Source organism: Antechinus flavipes, chromosome 2 (assembly GCF_016432865.1).
Source record: "Antechinus flavipes isolate AdamAnt ecotype Samford, QLD, Australia chromosome 2, AdamAnt_v2, whole genome shotgun sequence".
Classification (NCBI taxonomy): domain Eukaryota; kingdom Metazoa; phylum Chordata; class Mammalia; order Dasyuromorphia; family Dasyuridae; genus Antechinus; species Antechinus flavipes.
In genome coordinates this window covers 324,880,857-324,901,928 of record NC_067399.1, presented here as the reverse complement: position 1 = coordinate 324,901,928, position 21,072 = coordinate 324,880,857, and the positions used below count along the sequence as shown (strand labels likewise).

Genomic DNA, 21,072 nt, shown 5'->3' with positions numbered 1-21,072 from the left:
TAAAGTAGATTCATATCTGTGAGGCTGGAAGGTTTGTATTGTTTTTTTTTCCCCCTTCTTTAGAAGAATGAGGCTTCCATGATTACTTTGCCTTTCTATTTCAATTTTAAGCTTTAGAAAGGCAAGCCTTTTAAAAATGACATCTTCCAAGGTAGGAAAAGCTCTAATGATTAAAATGCTAATGGTTAGTAGTACTTGGTGAGAGAATGGAAGTTTTCAGTAAGAAACATTAGTATCTTATCTAGATTGAAAAACTAATAATACATAAAAATGTAAAAGTTATCTGCTGTTCCATTATTTCAGTCAATTTCCCAGTATTATGTAGCATATGCCGAGTCTTAGTGTAGTTTTAAGCTACTAAAACTTAAAACTGTACTAAGACTTTTAGAATACTCTATATGCTTGACAGATAGGATTATAGAGCATTTTTATTGAAATAGTAAGAGACTTTGAAGTATATCATTTGTTTGAGCAATAGTATGGGGCAAATAATTATTTAAGGCAGAATTAAGTATCCTTTAAATTATCCTGGGATTATGCAATGGTTTGATAATTCAGAATCAGAAATTACAATAATGAATAATTACTCATTTCCCCTCACCCCTTGCTTTTTTGATGGTGTGAACAGTTCAGTAAGAAATAGGATAATTAGATCAAGTCATTTCTTTGGAAGGTCCTTGAGAGTAGGGACTATTTCTGCCTTTCTTTATCTCCCCAATACGGGTTAAATGAGCACAGGTAAGGTCTGAGTTGACAACTAGCAAGATACCCAAGATCTCTAGAAAAGTATTTAAAGTTAAAAATTTCTCTAAGAATTATAGGAAAGATATTATGTACTCCTTTCCTGTGTTGTGGGGAAAATATTTTGATAATTTGATTCATGGTAGTAATCAAGCAGCTTTATAGAATTACCATTAATGTAGAAATTTCAAGGAATACAGGGTCATTCTATAAATAATAGAGAGCAATGGGACCTAAAAAAGAAACAATACATCAAAAAGAATTTGATAAAGATGTAAAAATCCCACCCAATATGTAAGCTCCAACGTGTGTACTTAGATTTACTAATATCTTTGCCAAATTATGGAAGTATTCAGATTGATCAGGAATGTGGGCATAACACTTACATATTATTTCAGTGTGCTGTTTACTCCAATAATTACAAAGGTTTATATTCCCATTATTTGAAAATAATAATATTGAATGCAAACTGAACTATCAATGTCTAAAATTCAGTTTAGGCTGTTGTCACACTTGATACAGTTTTGTCATAATTTATTATCACATTGTAGTCGTAAATCTTGAGAATGAGACTTTTTAAATTTTATTTATTTCTCACTAGCTCTTTTTTTCATTCTGTCACATCAAAATAAAAGTACATTAAATGACTGCTCAAAGTGGGGCTCAAAGTTTAACTAAAAAACTCCTATTCTTTATGAAACTGACATTAACTTAGAGCTATTTGCTAATCTCAATAAATAAATCTCTCAACATTGGTTTCATTTAAAAATATTAATAGCAAGAACAAAAGGTTTTTTTTACTATTAATAAGTAAAATGAAATTATTTTAAAATTTATTTTATCCTTTAAAATGTTTATTTTATGTATGTTTTATACTATACATAATCTTAGTATAGGAGGATATGTATATAGTTTATAAGTAAATAGCATGTATTGGGGATGTCTCTTCTGATAGGAATAGATGATCAAAGAATTTTGGAGACCATTTTTACATAACTATAACTTTAAAATTTTATTACAATTTTCCTGAGGTGTGTTCTTTTTGCTTGGATTAATATGAAATTTGTAATTTCATCATTCTAATCCTGTGAGCAAAGAAATGAGGAAACTTAGAGCTAGAAACATGTTTGAGTAAAATGGCCAAGGCAGTTAGGAAATTTTTTTCCAGAGTACCATATTATATATGCATGTAACTTTATTATTGTGTGTTTTTAAAAATAATTTTACATTTTACATTTTAAAAAAGTTTTGCCTCCTATTATAAATGAAGGATCTTGCTATAATGCAAAGATCACTAGATTTAGACTCAGACTTAGGTCAGAGTTAGAGGCAATAGACATTTGGTTTTGGTTTTTTGTTGTTTGGGGCTTTTTTGCTGAGACAATTGGAGTTGTGACTTGCCCAGGGTCACACAGCTAAGAAGTATCAAGTGTCTGAGGCCCATTTTGAACTTGGGTCCTCTTGACTTCAGGGCTGTTACTCTATCCGCTGCACCAATTAGCTGCCCCTAGAAATTTGTTAAACACTTAATATGTACCAGCTGGCAGTTAGATGTTGCAGTGACTAGAATGTTAGGCGTATTCATCTTCTTGAGTTCAAATGTGACCTCAGACACTTATTAGCTCTGTGACCCTGGGCAAGTCACTTAACACTTTGCCTCAGTTTTTGTAAAATGAGCCAGAGAAGGAAATGGCAAAGAACTCCAATGTCCTTGCCAAGAACATCCCAAATAGGGTTGGGAAGAATCAGACATGACTGAAACAAGTAAACAACTATGTACCAGCCACAATGTTAAGCCCTGATGACATAAAGTCCTAAAACAATCCCTCTTCTTTTGGGGCTTACTATCTAAAAGAGGAATGCTACATATAAAAAGAAACTGAAAAAGATATGTTGCTAAGCACAAGCATGATAATGTCTTAAGGCAGGGATCTAAAGTGACTTCAGAAAATGAGTTTTTGAGCTGATTTCAGCTCAGAAGTTGATAAGTTTCTAGAGCTCATGAAGTCCAGGAGTGATGGGACATGATGATGTGAATTCTCTGGGTAACTTCCTCAAACTGAGGATCTGGGAGAAGCTCTCAGATATTGATTCCTCGCCCTCTTCAACCAGAGGGAGAGACCCCAACAGCAAAGACTGCTGAGGAGGCATGTTTCAGAGTTGGTTTCATCTTGTAGAGATCATAAAATCCAAGGAAGTAGCCAGATGGAAAATGATGAAGTTTGAATGGAATTCTACTCATAACAGTTATAGTTGTGTGACCTTGGACAAATGACTGTAACTTCCAGGTTTTTTGTCAGATCAATTGAGGTAATAGTCTAGTATTTATTAAACTTGAAATAATATATAAATGCTGCTATTGTGTACTATGTTATGTTATAGTTAAGCTAAAGCTATCTTGACCTAATTTATTCTTCTGTTCTTTATAGTTCTCTGCATATGATTTCATCCCAACTCCAAAATTAAGGCTCTCTCAAGGAATGCCAGTCAATGATGATTTATGTTTTAGCAGAAAAAGAGTGTCAAGGAATTTATTTCAGAATAGCTTGGATTTTAACCCAGAGCCACCTCTTGTATATGCTGGTAAGTAACAATTGCAGATAGAGAACATGTTTAAATAAATGAAAATCTTTCTTGTACTCTGAGATTGATTAATTCAATAAGGATTTACTTACATAATCTAATTATAAAAGGTGATAGCACAAGAAAATTAGAAGAAAGTATGTTATCTTTCATAACTGGGAATTACATGAAATAAATCATCATAAGAAGTAAAATAAGCAATTTTTAGTTAGCAAATTTTTTCCTTTTAAACAAAATTAATGCAGCTAAAATAAAAAGATGCTGTTGACAGGAGGGAAAAAAGATCTTTTCATTAGCTAACCTTTGATAAAAGTCCAAAATCAATATAGGAAATAGACATAAAACTTAAGTCATTCCTAGCAGATAATTATATTGGCAAAGTCACAAAACTCTTGATGTCCTTGATGTCCTTTGGCCCTTTGGCCCTTTTTTCATTTTATCTCTTTATATTCAGTGCTTATTGCTTAAGTGCATTAAACTTTTGGAACTGTATTAAATATTCATTTCTCAGTTTAAAACAGTACTTGATTATATTTATATTTTATAGTTTGTTCAGTCATGCACAAATGATTGGAAATGATTATTTGCTTCAAGAACTATTATTATTAATACTGTGGTATTATTAGGGCCTTTCTATCTTTCACTTTGTAAGAGTGAATAATGAAAAAATGAACTGTGCTTCCTGCCTTCAGGAAAGACTAGTCAGATTTAGCAATTAGAAAATAATTGATAATCTTTAAAGGAAACATTTTTAAAGAGGAGGTAAGATTAGATGCCATATATAGAAAAGTGGGGAGAAATTGGAAAGAATGAATATAGACAAATTTTTTTAGAATTTAGCTGTGGTAATGGGGAAAGATATTAAATGACAGCTTGAGGAAATAATAGGGTCAAGTGAAGGTTTTGTCAGAGGAGTCAGGAGGGAGTGGGTTCCAGATCACTGGTAAAGAAATAGAGGAGATAACAGGGAATGAGGAGTTTTGAGATGTAGAATTTGGATAATTTGGAAATAAAGGAAGTTGATAATTGACGGACTATGTTTTCCCCAAGAACTTATGAGGCACAGATCTCTGCTGAGTGGATAGGCCTTAGAAAAAAGAAGGTTCAAAACAGTTACTGAGGCAAATATGATGGTGATAAATCAGTTAAGGCAAAATAAAAGGATTATTGTGCAATAGTAAGGGTCTGATTGATACTGTAACATTTTTGTGGCCAATCCCATCTACACAATTGTGTGGTTTCCTTCAGGATTGGGTGGTTTTGTTTTTTAATTCAATAATATTTTATATTTCCAATTATATATAAAGATCATTTTCAATTTCATTTTTGTAAGATTTTGAGTTGCAGATTTTTTTCTCCTTTCCCCAAGACAGCAAACAATCTGATATAGATTATATCTGAACAATCCTTTTAAATATATTTTCATATTAGTCATTTTGTGAAAGAAAAATCAGAACAAAAAGGAAAAATCATGACAAAGGAAAAGCAAACAAAAAAATGTGAAAGTAGTATGCTTTGATCCATCTTCAGTCTCCATACTTCTCTCTCTGGAAGTCAAAGAAAATTTATGGGCACATTCTTAGTTTCTATTTCAAAGAAAAAGAACAATTACAAATATTTGGTGCTTCTTTATTTTAAATCCTGTTTTGGGAATAGGCTTAGCATTGGTATCACTGGGTCAAAGTCATAGTTCAGTGATATTTTGGACACCATAATTCCAAGCTCTTTATGGAATGGCTGTACAATGCCTAGCTCTATTAACAGTACATTAGTATGCCTGTTTTCCCACAGATTCTCCAAATAATTATCATTTTTGGAATTTGATGTCAACCCCTTCATTTTAAGACTGAAAAAGACTCAGGTGAGTCACACACATATAGTGGGTAGCAAAGATACATTTTGACTTTTTTATATTTAACGAGTTGAACTATACAATGTTCTTCACTCTCAAATTCCTTGGCCCCTTGTCCTATCATTTTTTATAACCTTTCTAATCCCAATTTTAATTAGAAAATGAGTGGATGCCCATCAATTAAGAATGGCTGAATAAATTATGGTATATAAATGTAAAGGAATTGTTCTATAAGAAAAAACGAGCAGGCTGATTTCAGAAAAGCCCAGAAAAACTCACATGAATTGATGCTGAGTGAAATAAGCAGAACCAAGAGAACACAATTACACCAAGATTATGTGATGATCAACTATGATAGAGTTGGCTTTTCTCTCAGTAATGGACTGATCCAAGACAATTCCAAGACTTGGGATGGAAAATGTCATTTTCATCCAGAGAGAGAACTATGGAGACTGAAGATGGATCAAAGCATACTACTTTCACTTTTTTTTTGTTTGCTTTTTCTTTGTCATGATTTTTCCTTTTTGTTCTGATTTTTCTTTCACAAAATGACTAATATGAAAACATATTTAAAAGGATTGTTCATATATAATCTATATCAGATTATTTGCTGTCTTGGGGAAAGGAGAAAAAATTTGCAACTCAAAATCTTACAAAAATGAAGTTGAAAACGATCTTTATATGTAATTGGAAATATAAAATATTATTGAATTAAAAAACAAAACAACTCAATCCTGAAGGAAACCACACAATTGTGTAGATGGGATTGGCCACAAATCTGTTACAGTATCAATCAGACCCTTACTATTGCACAGTAATCCTTTTATTTTGCCTTAACGAATTCATCACCATCATATTTATTATTGTTGTTGCACTGTATAAAATGAATATAAATGAGAATGTACAAATTAATAGAGAGTAAAATGAACAGAACCTGGAAACAATTTATACAATAACAATATCATAAAGAATAACAGAAACAATATCATAAAGAATAAAGATTTGAAAAATGTAAGAACTCTGATGCAATGACCCAATACATTTTCAGGGAACTAATGATGAAACATGTGCTCTACCTTCTGACAGGTGATAGACTAAAGGTACAGAAAAAGATATGTGTACATTTTCAGTTATAGCCAGTGTAGAAAGTGTTTGCTTTCCTCTTTGTCCTTTATTCCCATTTCCCCCACTGCTTGTTCCTTTCTTCAGGAATACTATATATAACTTTGTAGCATGGCAGTGGCCATGTCCCAGCAAACTGTTTTGGCAGACAGGCTAAACCAAGTTGTGGATAGCAAGGGATCTCAAAACTGTGAATTAGAGAAGGGCTATCCAAGTGTGGGAAGATTCCCCTAATGAAATGGATATAGGAGAACAATTTGTTCCAACAATGGATAGATGATGGTTGAAGGTAGGCACTGTAAATCACATAAAGCTTGGTTAGACACCAGAGACTCAAAAGCCATCCACTGCATGAGTCCCCTCCAATTATCTTGGCTTTTGTCTTGCCACTGGACTCTGAAGACTAGAAGAGAAGGTCAGGCTAATGACTTCATGCAGCCCTGCCTCACTTAAATCCAATTCATGGTTAAATCAAAAGACATCATTTAACCATTGTTATGTGCCTCTAAAGTCCTGTGGCAACAGACAAGTGACAAAGCCGCAGGTATAGATATCCTGAGAGATATAGCCACAACTCTCCACACAGGCAGATCAAACCATTGGGTTGTCTTCTCACTGTTCTGCTCCTGGATGTATAAATGAATAGAAAATCTGCTCTAAATACTGTCTGTTTCATCCAATCCTAGCCTGCTTATCATGGCGGTTGGTACAAAAAAATGTACAAAAACTTTCACAAAAATAATTCCACTTACTATCAGTACAGGGAATGAGCACACTTATGGGTAATACAAAATCCAGTAGACTAGAAAGACAAACAGTTCTTGTTGCAAAAGAGCTCAGCAGATATTGCATCCAAATAGCAACCCTGAGTGAAACAAGGCTACTAATTAAATAAAGACCCATTTACCAAAGTAAAAGTCTCTTTTTCTAGAGTGGCCACAATAATGGGGAATATTGTGAAACTTGCATAGGTTTTGCAATCAAAACTAATCTAGTCAGCAAATTTATTATATGCCTGCCAAAAGAAATGAATAGCAGGTTCACAACAAAGTGATTGCCCCTTTCAGGAAAGCAACATGCTACCATCAGTGCATATGCTACCATCATGATGGATGAACCCTGATGAAGTCAAAGAAAATTTTTTATAAAAACTTTTAGACACTCATCATCAGTGTGCCAAAAGAGAAGCTTATAGTTCTGAGTGACTTTAATGCCAGAGTAGATACAAACTACCACACATCACAGGAGATCCTTGGAAAAAATGGAATCAGAAACAGCAACAGCAGCTACTTACTTCTGAAGATCTGTGCATCTTATCACCAGTACTGTCTTTTTTGTTTACCTAAGTACAATAAAACTTCATGGATGCACCAGCAGCAAATGTTGGCATTTAATAGACTATGTCATTATAAAGAAAAGAAACAAAACAGAATTTGAGAGATGAAGGCCATGGGTGTACAATGCTATAGATTGATCATAGACTTATCCTCTCCAAGGTAAATATTTAATATTTTTAAAAGCAGTGGCTGCATGGCAAGATGATTACCAGAAGACTTGACATTAGCAGATCACAGTATTTCTCTTCAATGTGAATAGTTCCTTACTAACTTAGAGAGAAAGCTGAGATATACCTGTGGAGCAGAAAAGGAATGGGCAGCTTTCAGAGATTTGGGGTACAACAAAGCTTCTTAAACTGTGGATCAGTTGTGAAAGGAAAAAGTTTAAGAAGCCTGGGGTACAGCACCAACATTAACTCATCTGAACCAGAAAACTCTCAAACATAAAGATTGATCTGACAAAAATGATGGGAAAATTCAGAAGTTGATAATTCTCTCCCCCCCTCCAAAAAAGAGAGAATTCCCCAGGATTTCCTTGCAAGATAGTTCATCTGTCTCTAAGTATGTAGAGTCTCCTCCAAAAAAGCAAGCAAAGCTTAGAAAGATGCAGAATTCTTGGATCACCTTTGTGGAGAGTTGTGACTATATCTCTCAGAGTATCCATACCTGCGGCTTTGTCACTTGTCTGTTGCCACAAGACTTTAGAGGTACATAACAATGGTAAAATGATGTCTTTTGATTTAACCATGAATTGGATTTAAGTGAGGCAGGGCTGCATGAAGTCATTAGCCTGACCTTCTCTTCCAGTCTTCAGAGTCCAGTGGCAAGACAAAAGCCAAGTTGGATCAGTAAGAAGGCAGATGAAATTCAATTTTACAGTGATAGTAATACTCTAAATTGATTTTATGATATCTTGAAGGGTATTTAAGGGCCAAAGACAAAGACCTTATCTACTCATTGTTGATGGAGCCACATTGATTAAGAGATAAGGACATGATCCTGGAGAGGATCTGATTGGACTGATTACTTCTATGGTGTTTTCAACAGACTATCATCTATCAATGCTGAAGCCATTGACTGTGTACCTCAGATTAAAGTCAACCCCCTCTATCCAAATCTCCAACTGTAAAGGAGAGGTTTTGAATACCATTAGACTCCTCTCTTGTGGCAAAGAACCTGGTGCTGATTCCATCCCAGTTCAGATTTACAATGCAGGTGGTCCATTGTTCTTATAAAAACTGACTAAATTTTTCTGGTGGCAAAAGAAGGTTATCCTCAAGGAGTTAAAGGATATCTCCGTTATCCATCTCTATCAAGTTAAAAGAAATAGATTGTCCAATGACAATCAAGGGATGAGGGTTGTCTCTACGTTAATCATTTCCAGCAAGATTCTTGCCAGAATCCTCCTTAGTAGGCTGACCCTTCACTTAGAAGATGATCATCTACCCAAGAACCAGTGTGGATTCAGAAAGAGCTGAGTAATGATCAATATGATGTTTGTTACTTGCCAGCTCCAAGAAAAATGCCAGGAATAAAATAGAGATCTATACAATATTTGTCTACCTAACCTACCATATCATGATATGGTCAGTCATGAAAGTTTGTAGGAAAGCATGACAAATTTTGGTTATTGTATGTCAGTTTTATGACAGCATGTTTGCTTTAGGCTTTGGGTAATGGAAGACCAGTTGGAATAAAGGAAGGCTATGTGCTTTATTTCTGTGTATTTTAGGATGATTTTTTTCAGCAGTATTGTTATAGATGCCTTCAGTGAGAATGAAAATGGCATGTAACTGAAGGTAAATTATGTTAACTTTAAAAGTCTACTAAAGAAAGTTAGGCCTCAACTTTTTGTTCTCTGATGATTGTACACTCAATGCAACCCCTGAGGCTGAATTGTAACAAAGTGTATGGATCAGTTCTCTGCTGCTTGTGCTGATTTTAGTCTAACACCATCTGTGTGTGGAACCATCAATTATTACAAGTAAATGGAGAAATATTGAATGCTAGGGGTAACTTCATTTAGCTTAACTATACTTTGCATGGATATATACATAGATGATGAAGTTGACATATGCTTTGCCAAAGCTAGTTCACTGTTTGGAAGACTGAAAGAAAGTGTGGGAGAAAAGAGGTAATATATGGTCTATCAAATTAAAGCTTTACAGAACTGTTATGCTGACCCCATTGTTGTATGCCTGTGAAATCTGGACAATCTGCCAGCACCATGCCAAGAAACTGAATTGTTTCCATTTGAACTGTCTTAGGAAGATTCTGAACATCACCTGGCAAGAAAAGTACTGGACACTGAGGTGCTTTCTCAAACTATACTGCCAAGCATTCAAACGCTACTGCACAACGTGCAACTGCAGTGGGCTGTCCACAGTTTGAATGCCAAATACACATTTGCTTACAGAGAACTCAGCACAAGACAAGCTCTCACATGGAGGTCAGAAGAAGTAATACAAGCACACTTTGAAGGTTTACCTGAAAAACTTTGGAATTATTTGTGTGGACATAGAAAATAACTGTCATAGAACTATCCAGCACACTGTGCCTGCCTCAAAGGAAGGTGCTGTACTCTCTGAGCGAAGCAGATTTGTAGCTCAAAAGAAATGTGAGATACCCAAATTTACAGATATTTCCACTTCATATGTTCATGTGTTAAGATCTGTGATAGAGTCTGAACATAATGGTATCATTTTGGTCCTCTTCAAAAGTGGAGGGCACCAATTTACCAAGTTGTATATTTTATAAATAGCTTTTTACATTTTACTTCCTTATTAAAATGAGTGGTCCTTGAGGGCAAAAGTTTTGTTTTCCCTTTTCTTTTGCATTCATTCACAACACATAGCACATTGCCTGTACGTGCTATAATAAATATAGTATATATTTATTAACTTTTAGTTTGACGGAAAAGGTAGGAAGAGACAAAAGTTAGACATAAAATAGTATATCTCCCTAAAAAAAAAAAAGAAAAGAAAAGAAAAGAGGGTTTCTAACCATTTATTAAATACATAAAAAAAAATTCAAGTCTAGACAAGGCAGTAGGACACCTTTGAAAATTACATGTTGAACTTATATATTTAATAAGAAAAGTAAGCTTATTTTCATAATACAGACTTATAGTTTCATGTACTCTTATCTTTTTCTGTGCTTTGCATATTACTTGCAAATTAGAAAAGCCTAAGTTTAAATCCTTCCTTGGTGACTTATTGACTGTGAGTGGGCAAATCACTTAACCACTTCTAGCTTTAATTGTCTTATCTGTAAAAGGGAATAAGAGTGGCAGCTACTTCACAAGGTTGTAAAGATCAAATGAGGTACTCTTTGCCCAACAGAGAAATGACAGACAAGAACAATACCAGTTTAGAATGTAAAATTGTGTAAAATCTTTGCAGAGAAAAATGCTGATAGCTTATGACAACATTTTAACACATGACAAAAAATGGTGCAGGGAAAAACAAATTTATATAAAGCCATCCACGTTCTTTTAAAGATGAAACAGGAAGAACAACACATGAACGATACAACAAAGATTTCATAGGTTCTTTTTAATGAGCTCTTTCCTCTATCATTGTTAAAAGATAGACATAGCAACAACTGTGGAACTAGCCCAGAGATGTGCAGAAGAGATCAGAGTTGGAAGTCAAATAGTTGTGAATACATTGTGGGATCTATTCTCAAGGTGTCTGAATTTATGTACACATTGAGAGTATCCTTGATGAAGGTATAAAAAAGGAACATTGCAAATTATCTAATATGGCAAATCACAAAATTGCCTGAAAGGTATAAAGAATACAAAATTTAATTGTGACTGTTGTCTGTTGATTATTTAAAACAGCAACAAAAACAACATACTTTTGAAAAGGGAGAATAAAACACTACCCTAAGATTCTCTGGCAGTAACATATTTCCCATGCTTAATGCTAAGTCATATAAAGTTTCTTGAAAGATGAAACAACAGAAATAACTTAGCTCATACTTTTTCCCCCTCATGGAAGATGGCCATTGTAGAGTCCAAATGGTCATTATGAACAGTATACCTCTCAGTATACTTTTCAGTGAGCAGGGTCCTGGCAGGCAGCTATGCCAAGGAGAGAGAGGGGTTCCTTGACAAGACATGGTCCTGCTTTGGGCCTCTGTCAGGTTCTGGCAGAGAAGTAGGTGAAAGAGATAAAGAGGGGCTAATGCTGAAAAGAGGGTGTTTTCCTGCTTATACATACCTGACTGTTGCCTGGGGAAGCTCCTTGAAAGCAGAAACTAGGTCAGTTTTAACTTTAACCCCATTTCCCAAATACAATGTCTGACACATAGTTGGTGGGCACTTAATAAATGCCTATTGGTTCGTTAATAAGTTGATGTCAGAGTTCTAAAGAGGCTTCTCTTCAAGGACCACATATTGATAGAATTGAATTTTGGAATATTGCAAAGTCTCCTAAGTTAGGATTGTAATCTCTTAAAAGAGTTTAACTTGACTATACACTTAGAAAAAAACAAGCAGATGAAGAATGTCATTGTCCTGATTATTAGCCCCAAATTATTTTATGGCTAAAAAATGAAAATATGGCAGCCATGTGGGGAGGGTAAAGGATTAAGAAGTGAGGAAGTAGATCATTTCAAAGAAATATGGAAAGACTTCTTTGAAGTGATATAGAATGCAGTAATTTGAATCAGAACAACAATTTATACAACATCAGTATTATAAAAGCAAGCAGTTTTAAAGACATATATAAGATGCTGAACAAGAAAATAAACAGAACCAGATCAGTTACACAGTAACCATACTGTATATATTGTACTATATATTACAGTTACTCTGCAAAGATAGCTGTGTGACATATAAGCTATTAGAAATATGATCAGTATAATGACTCTTCACAAGTCCAGAGCCTGAGGATGAAACATACTTTCCACCTTTACATAGAAGTAATTAAATATAAAGTACAGAATAAGACATGCACAAATATACATAAATGAAACCATTTATTTTGCTTGATTATATGTATCTGTTAAAAGGAATTTCTTTTTCTTTCCTCATTTTTGTGATCCCTATCAATTTGTTCCCTATTTCCTCAACAGACACAGCCTTTAATATATTTCCACCATGATATTACTTAACTTTTCTCCCTCCCCAATTTGCCCTATCATTGGTTTCTCTTTCTAGTTAATGTTTTTCCCTAAAGTATGATATTTTGCTATATAGAACCTCTTGTCCCCTTAATTTCTTCTTTTTGAACAAATTTTACCTGCCCCTTGTCATATTCTGTTGTAATAAACTTTCACTAAAGCTCAGTGATACCTATGAAAACATTTACTTCCTTGTGTTTAATACATACCTCTTGTTGATAATTATTTTATTGCTTAGATCATGAGTATAATTCTCATTTTTCTTAGTTTCTGTAGTTATCAAGTACCTTTTGTTATCACCAGTTGTTTTCTCTGGTATCTAGTTTGGCATGTATTTCTGGACCTTTTTTCCCCTTCATCTTCCTTTTCATATTTTCTTTCAAATCAGAAATTCCATTTTTCTTGTATCTTAAGCCATCATCCAGAAATCTAAATTTTATTGTCTTATCATCATCTTTAATTTGTAAGCTCTCCCTTAAAAAGCCCTCTTACCAGATCTAGGAAATGCAACAGACTGTATCCTGATAAGGAAATCCTAAGAAAAGGATAAATATTTTTTCCAGCCCAAGTCAGCATAAGGAGACACAAAGAGAATTGTTCAGACATTGAAGATGGAAGCTGATATAGACCATGCTACATGCAGATAAGGGAGAGGCTAGGAACCATGGCAAGACCCCATATGGGGATATCCCTAGACCTATCCCAAGGTGAATGTAAACAAGTGTAAATTGGTAGATTTGTGGCTACTACACAATTCTAGGTCATAAATCCAGAGTGGACTGGTGAGAGGGGGTATTTAAGCCCTTATCCCATTCATCCTCACCTCCCACCTTCCCTAAGAAAGAGGATCAAGTAAAGAAGCAAGCAGTAGTCATTTGGCTCAGACTTCAGAAGGAGAATGGATTATCACTTCCAGCATCCAACTCAGTATAAAACATACAGAGGAATATTCAAGGCAAAAAGCCTAGAACAAAGGAAAACCTGCAGTTCCATTACTTAAAGCAACAGTTTTCCAGCTGATTGACTGTCAATCTAACAGCATTCTGCTATTGTTCAGACCCAGACCCAAATCAAGGACTTGCAGGGTATAAGTGGGTGTGGAAAATGGAACAATCATTAGATTTCACCCTCCTTCCACTATTTTCAAGTCCCTAACCTGAACTTTCCTTGAAGTCCTGGAACAACATAATTTTTAGTACTCCAAGAAAGCAGCAATAGAAAATCATCCCAGACTTTCCTTTCAGGGGTACTAGAGCTTAGCCTTAACATCAAGTCCAAAATCAAGAAGTAGTCTAAAAGAATGAACAAGCAAACAAACCAAAAAAGAATCCCACCACAAAAAGCTATTATACTGACCAAGAGTGTTCAATGACTCCCAAAACATTTACAGGGAAAGTCTCAGATGAAAAACACAGTTTAGGCATGGATTTAACTAGAATTCCCAAAAGAAATGGAGCCCGAGTTTTAAAAAAAATGTTAAAAATATTTTGCTCAGTGTAATGAGAGTGCTAAAGGAAAAAATTGGAAAAGAAATAAGAACTATAGAAGAAAGAATTGGAAAGAAAATTAACAGCTTGGCACAAGATGTAAAAATAAAATTAAAAAACCCTTACTGAAGCAGTTAACTCTCTGAAAATTGAAATGGAACTAATTAGAAGCAATACAATTATCTAAAACAATTCCAATAGTATTAGAATCGGAATTGCTGTACACATTAAGAGAAAGAACTATTGAGATTAAATACAAATTGACACATACTATTTTCACTTTTTCTTTGTTGTAGTTTTCTCTTTGCTGATTTTTCTTTCACAATATAAATATGGAAATATATTTGGTTGCTGTCTTGAGAAGGGAGGAAGGAAAATTTGGAGCTCAAAATCTTATAAAAATGAGTGTTGGAAATTATCTTTACATGTAGTTGGGAAAAGTGGGGAGAGGAGGCTGTGAGGGGAAAAAACAGAAGAAAATGGAAATTATTTCATAACAAAAATAGCTGAACTTGAAAACAGATTGAAAAGAGATAATCTAAGAATCATTAGACTACCTAAAATACATGACCAAAAAAGAACTTAGATATCCCATTTCAGGAAATCAAAAGAAAACTGTCTGGATCTCTTAGAACTAGAAGACAAGGTGGAAATAGAAGGAATTAACTGCTTATCCCATGAAAGAAACTCCAAAATGGAAACTTCCAAGAACATTATAGCCAAAGTTGTTTTTTTCTAGTTCAAAAAAAAAATGCATCTTTGAATTCTGTTTACTTTTCCAATTCTACTGTCTCATCCAAAGGTCCACACTTCATTTTACAATAATGATTTAAATTTTCAACTTTTCTCATTCTAAATAATTACCAGCTAGAAATTCAAAATTCCTAATGATGCTTTGTAGGATCCTTCTGACAGTACCGTTCATTTCTATGTGATTTACCAGACATGGGTGACCATCCTTACATCCGTTGCAGGATACTATTACATCTTTGATTCATGTCCTAGGAAGTCAGCACATTTCCCACTTGATTATATGGTTATGTCAGGTCAACAAAATGGTTTAATCTATACCTCTCAGTCACCAGTTCACTGCTACCCCCCTATCTGTTCTTCTGGGAGCCACAGATGTCCTTACTGTTGATCTGTGGATCTCATTGTCCTTCCCCAGAGCTGAGGAAGCTTCTACTTCAACAAAAGATCCAGATCCATCCATGATTATACTACAGAGTTCCACCAGCCCCAAGTTCATTGGACCCTTATTTGTCAATCTTCTGGCTTCTAAATATCTAATCTTACTGATTTTATTACTTTGGATTTCCCTCTATTTCCTTAGAATCTCTTTTTAGAGTCTTACTTTCAGACCTAGAAGAGAGACCTTAGAAGTCATCTAGGCTAAATCCACCATTTTTGCAAATAGGGAAATGAATACTTTGTGAATTGGTTGATTGATTAGTTGGTGGTTATTCTTCATTCTCATTGGTAAAAGATAGATTAAGAATTAATAAAAGCTGCATAGACCTAGCCTGTAGTGTGTGTGTGTGTGTGTGTGTGTGTGTGTGTGTGTGTGTGTGAGAGAGAGAGAGAGAATTACCCACTTGTATACCCCATTGTACATATGATCACATTTGGGAAATAGTGTCTTCATGAAATATAACTGATACTTTTATTTACATGCTTTATTTTTTTCCTTCTCCAAAAGGTACTGCTGGGTCTCATCAAACAAATATTTCAGGGAAATGTGGACAACTAGGCTTTTCACAGATAAATGGGAAAAGTGGCAGTGTGGATTCTGATTTGCAATTTTTAGGATCAAATAACAGTCGTCAAGATAAAGGTATAAATACTAATTTGTTTTGTAGTCTGTACTCAAAGAGTATTTATAATTTATATATGATACATAGTTTCTTCAGAATCATCATATAAATAAGAAAAGCATGTTGCATCAACAGAATGGAATTATTTTTAGAAATTTGTTTACATTCTTTAATACTTAGCACTATATGATGCTTTTCTAGGAGTCTTGATTCTAAATATGATGTTGATCTCTGTTGTGAAATAAGTTATCTTAAATAATATTTCATCAAACAATCACAACATTGCTGGAAAAGTGTTATAATATTTTCTCAGATAGTTTTAACTTTTTGGGTTGGTAAAAATCCTCCAACCAAGAAGACAGTCTTATCCCTCAACAAGCTTCCCTTTCCATTGTTGTGTTAAGTAGAATATGAGGCATAGCCAGTTATCGTGGCAAATATGCTACTAAATGCCAGAAACTAAAGTTGGTACATTGAGACTGCTGCAACTCTGAGATAAATACCGTGTTTCCCCGATAATAAGACACTGTCTTATTATTTTTTTTTTTTTTGGACAGAAAACCACCAGAGGGCTTATTTTCAGGGGAGGGCTTATTTTAATGAATATTGACAGCAATTTTAATAAACAGGTAAATGTGAACAAAAAAAAGTATCTTTATTCAATAATGATCATGTCATCTTCTTCAACAACATCATCATAAGTGTCCAAACCCTGAATTCCGTCCTGGATGTCTTGCGCCTCTATTTCCTTCAAAAAAAGTGGACCCAATCTGTCATGTCCAGCAATATAGCTCTCTTTAAATGAACATGTCTTGTCCAGGTAACCTGCTCGTAGTGCCTTGGCGACATAGCTGTCAGTAATTTTTTCCCATGACTTCTTCACCCAAGTCACGACTTCTTGCAGACAGGGCTTCACAAAGTTTCCACGCTGATTTCTTTCCATTCTATTTTCAATGTAGTCATTGACTTCCATGCGCAAATGGTCCTTGAATGGCTTGTTTGTTGCAATATCAAGGGTCTGGAGATAGGCAGTCATTCCTGCAGGAATCATTACTTGATCTATTCTTCTCTCTGCAAGGAAGTTCTTCATTTCTTTAGCGCGGTGAGTGCTGGCTGAGTTCTTCTTTTATCCTCCATCATGCCCCCTGAGTTCTTTTATCCTCCATCATGCCCCCTGAGTTCTTCTTTTATCCTCCATCATGCCCCCTGAGTTCTTCTTTTATCCTCCATCATGCCCCCTCACTCCCGCTTACATACCGGGTTTTTATGTTGTCCTGCCTCAGCTCTCCTCCGCGGCACTGCTCTCAATGGCGCCAGCAAGCAAATCACTGGGGAAGAACAGGATGACGCGCTCACTGCTGCAGCTCTGATTGGATGCAGCTTGAAGCGCGGCATGCATTTCACCCGGGTGAGGGGAGGGGGAGAGAGGACGGTGCATACAGAGGGTACCGTAATGTAGCGTGTAGCGCAGGGGATCACCTTCACTACAATAGCAATCTCAATAGGGTTTATTTTCAGGGGAGGGCTTATTTTAGAGGAATCTTACACAGTAAGGGGAAGGCTTATTTTCAGAATAGGTCTTATTATCGGGGAAACACGGTATGTGAGCTGTTATAGGCTTAGAGCTTTTCCAGTGCATGGAACAGCTAACTCCTACAGTAATATGACAACCCCCCAGGAGCAGGTAGACATTAGAAAGGATGACTTGAACTAGCTTAAAAGTAGAGGAGGGAAAAGTTGCTGTATTAGTCAACTATTGTATCAGGCCTATGAATATCTGCTATTTTTTTATAATAAAGCTGTTTCCCATAGTCCACCTAAGCAAAGATTCTTAACTTGAAGTCTGTGGACTTGTTTTTAAAATAATTTAATTATTGTATCAATATAATAAGTATCCTTTTATGTCATATATTTAAGAACCTCTGCATTAAAAATGTTTTAGTCTTATGAGTAAATGATGTGATAAAGTATATAAATATACTAAATATAACAAAATGGGTAAAGAATTGGGCAAAAAAATTAGGAAGTGCTATTTCTGGGTTTGATCACTAAGTATATTTTGATCTTTTGTCAATTTCATGAGGATGCCTGCACCTGTAAAAAAAAAATATATAGTCTGTTGTAGGAATTAAGGATTAATTAATTAATTAAGGATAAATCAGACAAAAATATAAATATTTAAGAATCTCTGATTTCGTTAGTATGGGTATTCCCTCTACTAGTACAGATTGTGGCTCCTTAGTCGGATCATCTTTGAGAATTGATATGAATGAAATAGTCATCATCTGTGGGCAAGATCATGATAAACTTTTCCAAACTTAACTAGGCTGGCCTTAACTGTGATGAATGAGTAGTCTATTGCCAGGCCTGTACTTGAAGTTTTTACAGCTTGGTAGGATCTTCCAAGGCTTTCACTGTACTACTGTATTTACCCAAGGTATGCAATGAGTTATGGGGAAAAAAAAGACTAAAATATATGAAAATTTGCTTTCATCTTTAATAAATGGTAAGGTTCTATTTATACAAAAAAATTGTTTTAAAATAAATTTTATAATTTATTAAAAAAAGAAAAAGACAAAAGTGATAAATCCAGGAAGTTATTAAAAATTGATAAAGGGGGAAATTGAGTTAGATAAGTCTATATATAAATAATATATTCTCTTTTATTTTATACAGTGTGCACAAGTCTAAATTTTGGCAGTAAAACTCAGCAAACCTTTAGTAGCCCTGCAGAGCATACTTTATCATATGCTAGTCCCATTACAAGCCAGGGAACTTTCATCCTTCCAAACTATCCACTCTCATCACCTCGAACCAGCCCAAAACACACATCTCCTCTTAATGGATCTCCAAAGAAATCTCAAGATAATTCTGTTAACTTCTCAAATTCCTGGCCTCTTAAAAGTTTTGAAGGGTTACCAAAGCCAAGTCCACAGAAAAAGCTCTTTGGTCAAAAATCAATGGATGCTTCAGGTAAAAATGATGAAAAAAAAATTAATTCTCTCTCTCTCTTTTTTTCTCTCTCTCTCTCTCCCCCTCTCTGAAAAAAAATTAATTCTCTCTCCTTTCTTCCCCTCCACTCCCAGGCAATTAGGGTTAAATAACTTATTCAGGGCCACACAGCTAGGAAGTGTTAAGTGTCAGAGGCTCAATTTGAACTCAGGTCCTCCTGACTTCAGGGCTAGTACTCTATCCACTGTGCCATCTAGCTGTCCCAATTCTCTGTGTTTTTATTATAAGTTTTAATTCAACTTGGAATTAGCATAAACTCAATAGTTTTTTGAAACATTTGCCTTAGTATTCTGGGAACAAAAATAAACAACATATTGGTGCTATAATGTACAAATCATTAGATTACAACCCAAAAGTCATTTTTTTTCTTAAAATATTTATACTAACTATATAAAGAGAATCTTTTACTGGTTGCCCTAAATTTTACCAGCAAACAATTATTTACAGAATTTCATATTGAACAAAATGTCATTTGGACCGGCAACATCATGTAAAGGATTTCTGATGTTCAATATCAACTCAATTATATTTTTAAAATATCCCACCCTATGTTTTGCACAGTTTAATTTACCAGCTGACTCAGAAACATTCCTCAAGTGAGTGTTTTCTAATTTTGTTTATTTTGAACACTGAAAATTATTCTTTCTCGTCAAATATACTGTATTCTTGAGTAATATTCATATTTATATCAAGTAGTAAAATTGCTTTTTGTTTTGGTTTTGTTATGTAAAATATATCTCTTTTATATTGTTTTTGATAGAAAGAATGTGGTTTTTGTTTAAAATATTGCATTTCAGACTCTTAATGCACTGTAATTCTTTGCTTATGTCATTCTGTAAATTGACAAAATATCTGTTTTATGCAGGAGAAAATTCACAAGAAAAACCTTCTCCAATACAACTTAAACCTGCATTGGTGAGATCACCATCTTCCCGGAGAGGCCTAAATGGAACAAAACCAGTTCCACCAATTCCACGGGGTATAAGCCTATTGCCTGATAAAGCAGATTTTATCACTGTGGAACATGAAAAAAAAGATCATATTTGGAGGAATGAAAAAGACAATCTTGAAGTTGATCTTTCTGAATTAAATGTCAGAGACAAGGAATCAGATCAGGAAGAGGTTAGATCTATATGACTTTTTTTTTTTTTCACATTGAAGTCTATATGACTTTTAAAATATCTGTTGTTATTTTCTTTGTAACTTGGTTATTGTGAATTGTTTTAGAATAGCACTGTCTTTTTTTTTTTTTATAATAAATTGACTAATAGGTAAAATGACAAGAATCAATATAATACTTTGACTTACAATCAGGTTCATTGATTTGAGAGTGATATTAATACTGCTCCATTTTAAAGACTTAAAATTTAAACATCATTATGTACACTTAATTCATAAATCATTAATATTAAAAATAAAGAAATTAATCCACTATATAGATGCTCAAGGGGAAAAAACCAAACAATCCTTGTGCCATTTTCCCTTAATTTGCTTGTGGCAAGAGAAGATAATATCCACAGTTAAGTTATAAAGGTAAAGAAACTTACAGTATATGATATGTTTTCAATTAGCTTTTTTGTAGATTTTTGTTTTATTTGAAATTATATATACCATAGAAGAACCTTAAAAATTGAGTGGAACAAAAAAAGCTCATTTGAACTATATGTTTTGAATCAGTTGTCTTAGCTTGGTCAGCCATAGTATAACTATTCTCATTTTTTGCTGTTATCTTCATATACTTAGTTAAAAATGCATTATGTTTTCTTTTGTGAAAATGGAATTTGGAAAGAATTGTTTATTTTATGGCCAGGACTGTATTCAGAATGTCACAGAAGAAAAAACCATTTAGCAAAGTCCTCAATTCACATGGTGCTTCTGCTTACATTTCTATTCTTATAGCAAATTGTTAGTTTTTAGAAGGTCTTCTACCTTCTGGTGACTTACTTTTTTTTTTTTTTCCATTTTTTTATTATACCTTTTTATTGATAAAACAT

General features: G+C 34.3%; 1 protein-coding gene across 3 annotated transcripts in view; it reads left to right on the top strand.

Moving 5' to 3' along the window:
* Window positions 1-21,072, top strand: part of TOGARAM1 (TOG array regulator of axonemal microtubules 1) — an 81,454-nt gene that overhangs the window by 27,156 nt on the left and 33,226 nt on the right. For all 3 annotated transcript variants that reach the window (XR_007950656.1, XM_051977704.1, XM_051977702.1), the window contains exons 2-5: window positions 3,171-3,324; window positions 15,952-16,086; window positions 18,743-19,039; window positions 19,944-20,200. Coding sequence is in view for 2 of the 3 variants with exons in the window: in XM_051977704.1 (XP_051833664.1) it covers window positions 3,171-3,324; window positions 15,952-16,086; window positions 18,743-19,039; window positions 19,944-20,200 (843 nt within the window). In the remaining variant the exon portion in view is untranslated. The remainder of the gene's footprint in view (window positions 1-3,170; window positions 3,325-15,951; window positions 16,087-18,742; window positions 19,040-19,943; window positions 20,201-21,072) is intronic.